The following is a 7,123-nucleotide window of genomic DNA, read 5'->3' on the forward strand; positions in this document are numbered from 1 at the left end:
TCTGCTGGTAGAATCAGCCGAAGGTAGAAAACTGGTTAAAACAAGCCAACGGGCAGGAAAACTGTCTGTGGAAAATGTTCTGCTGCTCCACCGATAAATAAACCAACAGTTATTATATCAGAATTAATCCAAACGAGGAGAGCAGAGTCTCTGCTGCCTCCTCCATAGGACCTGTCAATCATTCCAGACCGGCCTGTCAATCAAGTAGTCCCGCCCCCTGGCTTCGCAAAACTTTAACGCTCTATAAAAAAAATCTATATTGATGTATTTTAGGATCGGCCACCTGATCTCTCATTTTGACCATGAAAACTCACGAAAAAAAAATCATTTACAGTCTATGCACCGTACTCTGTTTGGCTCCACACTTGCTGATGACCACTTCCGGTCTCAGAAAATGAAAAAACAGACCTTTTTTTCGTTTCTGTCTCTTACTGATTTTACTTTCTTGTTATTCTAAATATAAAACGAAAATCAAAGCATTTAAAAAAAATTAAAATTGTATATCCTTTTTGATCATGAAAAGGAAAAACGCCTTGTATTTCAATTTTAATTTTTGTATTTTAAAACGAAAATCAAATAACTCGTTTTTTGTTTTTCAATACTCGTTTCAGAACGGAAAATCCAATTACCAGATCCGTACACGGACCTTTTTGGCTGCAAATCACGGTATATATGCTTAAAGAAACACACTGTGCCCGTATCTAACCATCAGAATGGTATTCGTGGGATTAAAACTGATGAGTCAGACCAATGAAATGCAAAAATCAGATGTAGTTCAAACGCCCTCCAGCGTTTCATACGACTCTGTGCACACATTGAGGTAATAATGTCTGAGCTTCCTTTCTGCTGTTCCCGTCAAGATTTCAGAAATAAATGAAAATACTGATTGATAATAGAATAAATAAATAGAAAAGCATAGAGTAGTAGTAGTAACAAAAATGCAAACGATAGATAGATAGATAGATAGATAGATAGATAGATAGATAGATAGATAGATAGATAGATAGATAGATAGATAGATAGATAGATTTTCTTCACAAGTATAGTCTTTCTTAACTTTTAAGGACATGCATGCTCTTATCCTTTCTGGAACCAAAAATCTATTGATCAATTAGACTGTAAAGGATGGAAGTGTCTGGCTGGTTTTAAAGCTTAAGCATATTTTTAAGGCTCTTTGTATTCTCTTTCCCAGCTACATCTCTGACATTTTACTACCTTATCCACTGGTGTATACTTTAAGATCCACAGGCAAGTATTTTGGCCCTGAGGTTCTGCAATGATCTGCCCAAGGAAATTAGGTCAGTTGAGTCAGTGAGTTTTTTTTAAAATCCCTTTTCTGACAGTTTTCCCGATTTTATTTGAGTTTTAATTTCATTCTGTTATCTTTTATCTTTCAATAATATTTTCACAGTTTCCAACACCACATTAGTTTTTATATGCCAAATTGTGTTTTTAACTGTTTTAAAATCTGATGTTATTATTTGTCTGTTTTATTTTGCTGCTTTGTGAAGCATATTTGTTTTCAAAAAGCACTTAGACTTTAAAAAGTGCTCTTTAATGACTAGAGATAAAGATAATATTCCCTACGTAAAGCTGTAAATGTGAAGCCTTTCCTACAGTGGAAGAAATGTTTTTCTTATTTTAGATGTAGTACCGATTCTCCGTCACACAGTAACTGTGGTCATCCGTGGCTCATTTTTATGGTTTTGACCCAAAAACACTGCATTCTGTTTGAACATTTAGCAGTATGAATTAACAAAATCAGAAAGCAAAACAGAACAGATTGGTTACTACAGTATGTGTTGAACTGACAGTGCTTTTCTCTAGCATACTATATTTGGTCGTGCTTTAATGTTGCATTAGAGAATATGGATTTTCTTAATTAGGCATCCTAGTTTAACACTAGGGTGCCGACAATCCAACCTCCAAGCACCCACACCCCAGAGAGCCATCTGCATCGGTGTGCATCATGCTGGGCGACACACTGACTTGTTTTTGTCTGAGAAGATGGAACCACAGAAAACAGTGGCCTGTCATACATTGCCCTATAACACTCTGAAACAAAATAATAATTTTCTCCTGTGCAATATAGATTTAAAAATTAGCCCATGACTGAAATGTAACGAGACCACACTTTATTTCATTGGTAGAATTCTTTACTTTGCATTCTGTAGATTCACAACAAGTAATGTGGAAAACAAATTCAATCCACAGCCACTGATCAGTGTCTTTTCCCGTATGAAAATAAAACTGAATTACTTCACTCAGCCAGGTGTACCAATAAACATTTAAATCTTGCAATATTTTAACCATCTGATCTTTTCAAACCACACCCATCTGCTAAGTATTTCAGCGTGTTTGTAACACAATTATTTCAAAGTGCTTCAGTATAAAACACCTACCATAGCTACAACAAACTTCTGAAAGCGTACTAGCATTAAATATATAAAATAAATCAAAGTAGCATATAAAACAGGAATGTGATAATGTAAAAAGAAATATTAACTAGAAAATTACAGAAAACTTCATTTTTTGTGTGTGTGGATCAAAACTGTAAAGACAATACAAGTAGTTTAAGATCACAAACAGCTGTTTTCTTGGTGCTTTCAACATATGAAAACATGAGAATGAAAAAAAGATTTTTCAGCTTGTCCTCACTATGGCTTTGTCATGGCTGAATTAATCCCTTTGTGGAGCCTGTGGCAAAGAAGAACAAAGGGCCTACCTCCTTTCCTCCCAGTCTCAGTGCATTATTTAGACACTCCATCGAGTGCAGAGCTAACCACAGATGGAAGCTTTATTACAATTAGCTGAGAGGCCCAGAAACCAACAAGCAGCCATGTGTTTGAATGCATCTTGCCCTAGAGTTTGATGTGTTTCAGTTTGTTTGGAATCATTTTTTGAAACACAGATATCATCCAGAATAACACAAGTATTATAACTGATCTGTATTTAGGTAAGTAATATTCTGTATTTATTCTTATTTCTGACAAACCCCATGAAAAGACAAAAAATCAGTGACGGACGAAACCTTCTAGGAAGTACGATCTGTGTAGCCAAAGCCTGACATTGGTTTGATCCTCCTAGTTTATGTCATGATTTTTTTTTTTTTAAAAGACAACTTATGTAAAAGCTTCCATTAGGTTCGCCACACATTGCAAAATCTTAAACTTCTACTTCAAAAAATTTTTTAGGTATAAAAAATTGGTCATCTGAGCTAAATTTCAGCATTTTTAAATTCCTTTGTTTTCACCACTGGATTGTGCTGATCATCCATGGAACCCTAAAGGTAATTTGCAATTTAACATTTGTTGCTGAATGCTTTATAATAATCAATTTAATAACAATAAATTACTTTCTACTCCAGTAATGAATCATTGATTTTCAAAAACTAATAATTCGACGAGTTTTCACTTTCCTGCAAATACATTTTGATTCTACGTAGGATTACTACATTTCTATCGTATCTAGGAGTTATTTGGCACGGCATGAAAAACTGACTTAAAAAGATTAGAAAATTCATAACTAAAAAGTATTTGGAGCTAGGCATTCAATGAACTTAATAAAAAGTTTTACACGATTTTTTAAAAAAAAATCCATGACATGTACTGAATGGTTCACTACCACAAACACACACATAGCAGTTTATTTTGTCTCACACACATCGTCCCGGTGCTGAAAACACTCACTAAGGCATCAAATGTGTATTAATCTGCAAAAAAATAAAGAACTGCTTTTTCCATTTAAGCAATGTCTGCTAAAGACAACAGTGTCCAACTGTTAAAAGGACGCAATGTTTTTAAAAAATGTAACAATATATTTGCGGGCCAATTTGAAAGATTCATGTCTTCAAAAGTTCTTTTTGAAATTGTGTGCAATAGACAAAGGAAGGAATATTGTTGATTTCAGTCTTTTCATGGGATTTGTTGCCAGCATGAAAAATAGGAAGCAACACCAGCATTATAATTTAAAAACTGACACATGCCCTTTCACTGGACAGATCATTGTTGTAGTGAAAGCTGCGCTCATGGTGCATATTCCCACTAAAATTAGCAATAAAAGTGACACACTAAACCTGCATCAGTGGCCTTGTTGCCCACTTTTTCCAGTTAATAATCCAGCTTTGTTCCAACTGTAACTTCAGTGTTGCCTGCGAAGTTACGGCTCCCCTTGATGTCATTACACAGCACAGTGATCACAATTACGCAGGTACAGATATTTACAGACAAAGTGAAAGTTGCTTTCAACTTTCAGGCTTCCGTTAGTATGTGTTTCAGCATCCACAGCCTCTGAGTGGGAGCGTTGTTCAGGAATTGTTGGTGGCTATTTAGTGATCTGAGGGAAACTGTAATTAACCTGGAAGTACAAAACTGATCCAGAGTTCTTAGCAATGGTTCAGCACCTACAGTAAGGAAAGTTCAGGCAGTGTTTAATAAGTTACCATTTACAGGAAAGCATAGTGAAGTAGCTTTTAAATACGTTTACACAAAAATCTTAGCAAACGGCTCTTGACATTTGCTTCTTCTGTAGTTTTCAGCAAAATATCAGAGCCTTCATCAGCAGAGTTCAAATCAAGTAAATGGATCTGGAAATGTGAATTTTTACCAAATTACCAGTTCCAAGGTCAGAAGCTAACCTTTAAGCTCAATTTTCTCTAAATGACTTGAACTTTCTGGTATTTGTTCATCCTCTATGGCCAAATTTGCACTGAGAGCACTTCTAACTTCCCATCAGCAATATGCGGCTTGACCTCAGTGTCCCTCCTTTACACTGACGATGTCTGGGCAAGTTCGCTGGGCGCCTTGCTCTGCAGAGTGCCAGAAACAGTGTCCGAATCAAGCAGCTCCACTATGCTATAGGGTGAACAGTCCTCCAGTCCCAGCTTCCCACAGGCCCAACCACAGAAGCCTTTCTCCAGGTCTCGCACCGACAGCCACCACTCGCTGAAGGCCCAGGACACCTGCACCACGGCGGAGTACAGAGCCAGCGACAGCGCCATGGGCATGATGAGCATCGGGTAGAAGATGATAAGAAATGGGCAAATTGTAATCTTGTGCCAGAACGTCCGCTCCTCATTGTACACCAGGAAGACGTTGTACCAGGTGAGTGTGCCGTAGTAGAAGGAGGTGATGAAGGAGAGGAGGAAGATCACAGGCGCACACGAGATGCTCCACAGGACAACATGGGGTCCCTGACAAACACCGAAGCCACAGGTGCGTTTGCCGCCTTCGCCCGCCTCGCACTCCGCATCTAGACGCTCCCTCGACTTTGCCAGATCCCTGAGTTCCTTCTCTGTCAGCGTGACATGTATGTCCACCACCTGACCCTTCTTCTTTCCTCGGGTGATGGTGCCAGTCAGTGTCACGTAGCGGCTGTCTGGAGGAAGGTTCCAGCCTCCGCCTTGTCAGAGATGATATGACATGACAAGTAAGCAGGAGGCAAACAAAAATAAGGTCTTCTTCCCGGTTTATAACGCTATATTTTTTCAACAGAAAATGTAGTCAACAAATGCAAAAGCAATCCAACATCCACACTGTGCTTGAAGGTTGTAAACAGAAGACAATATCTGAAGAGTGGGCAGCTTGGAGACACCTACACACTGAGCTGAAGCTCCCAAAAGCACGTGTTTGACTTTACATCCTCATCAAGTAATATTCAAGATGCGAACAAGAAGATCTACATCAAACACAGGCTGATCCCAGTAACATAAACATGTGCATGTAAGACATAAAACTCAAAGAGAAGGATGGTGATTAATCAGCAGCGACAGCAAAGTAATGAATCAATGCTATGTGTCAAAAGCATGACTGAATTACTAAAATGAGACACCCTTTTCTCACTGGAATGTGGCTTCATGATTTTAACACAACGTGACACCTCTCTCACCTTCGCCCGTGGGTGTGCAGAGGAACTTAGCTCCCTCCTCGGTGCTCCTCTCTGCCACCTCCTCGCCGTCTTGGCCCTCTCCGGGTGTCCTCTCCATGTCAGAGCGGTACACGATGATGGACTCTGGACGTGGGTCTCTCTTCTTCCTCCTCTTCCTCCTTATCGAGGGTCCTCCTTCTCCTTCGTCCGCATGGTTCCCTGATATGTCTGATCTTAAGGAGACCATCTGGGGGCTGCCCTCTCCTCCATCGGTTTGAGGCTCCTCTACCTGTGCCATGCTCTCATTCAACCAACTCTGACTCCTGTGCTGCTTTTTTTTATGTATAACTGAAATATGGAGGTTAATAGTGAAATTCTATCCAGCGTAAATGATGTCCACCCATTGCGTTAAGCTTTCAACCTAAGTGGGAGGACTAGAAAAGTAAAAAAGCACACAAACACAGAGAGAGGGAGCGAGAAAGCACTATGAGGAAAAGCAGGTTTGTGGGGTTTTTTTAAGTCACAGTTCCCAATTCTGCACAGTAACACATCACTTAAAGCATGTGCAAAGCTAAAAAAAACCCAACCATGTGTCTCATCAAAATGGACCTAACTCAAATCTGAATCAACAGAGAGCAAAGCAAACTGATACATCACAAACAAAGCATGGCAGATTTGCTCACAGAGGGAGGTGAGGAGGGGGGCTGTTTGCATGACAGCGCAGCAATGATCTCAGTGCTGCCAGCCAAGAATAATTACACCATCCCATCCCCCTTTAAAACCCACAACGACGGCAAAAACACTAAATCCATACACTGATTGTAGTGTCGTTCCAAAAGAATGCATAATTCCAAGAGAGGGGATGAGATCTACAATGCAACCCTTCATACAGCTGATCCCCTCCCATTTAAATCCCACCCATGTCCGCTCTTTGTCTGCAGCCGGCGAATCTGAGCTGGAACTAGAATATCTCCACTGGAATTCAGTCTTACCTTCAGCAGGCTGGACGGGCAACCGTGTTTGCAGGCTGTGGCGAGTGAGACTAAGTCGCTGGATTTGCCTGATAACATTGCATGGGGGCTTCTCACATCGCAGCCCTGTGTTTGTGCCGAGACAGATGCGCTACGCAAAATGATTTCCAGAATAGCGCTGATCCCGCCCCTCAACCTCTGTCACAGCAAAGCTTCCATCCGGGAGCCCCGCCGCTGTCATGTGAACAGGGAAAACGGATGGAAAAGACAGCCGAGGGATAAATCGT

The 7,123-nt window shown here is 40.0% G+C and overlaps 1 protein-coding gene across 1 annotated transcript; it reads right to left on the reverse strand.

Moving 5' to 3' along the window:
- Positions 1 to 2,120: 2,120 nt before the first annotated feature.
- Positions 2,121 to 7,026, reverse strand: tmem169b (transmembrane protein 169b). Its single transcript, XM_023280806.3, has 3 exons — positions 6,858 to 7,026; positions 5,887 to 6,299; positions 2,121 to 5,400 (listed from the first exon to the last, which is right to left on the reverse strand). Exons 2-3 carry the CDS (start codon positions 6,161 to 6,163, stop codon positions 4,766 to 4,768), a joined length of 912 nt encoding a protein of 303 aa, XP_023136574.1. The 5' UTR covers positions 6,164 to 6,299; positions 6,858 to 7,026; the 3' UTR covers positions 2,121 to 4,765.
- Positions 7,027 to 7,123: the final 97 nt, after the last annotated feature.

Source organism: Amphiprion ocellaris, chromosome 11, assembly GCF_022539595.1.
Source record: "Amphiprion ocellaris isolate individual 3 ecotype Okinawa chromosome 11, ASM2253959v1, whole genome shotgun sequence".
NCBI classification, from domain to species: domain Eukaryota; kingdom Metazoa; phylum Chordata; class Actinopteri; family Pomacentridae; genus Amphiprion; species Amphiprion ocellaris.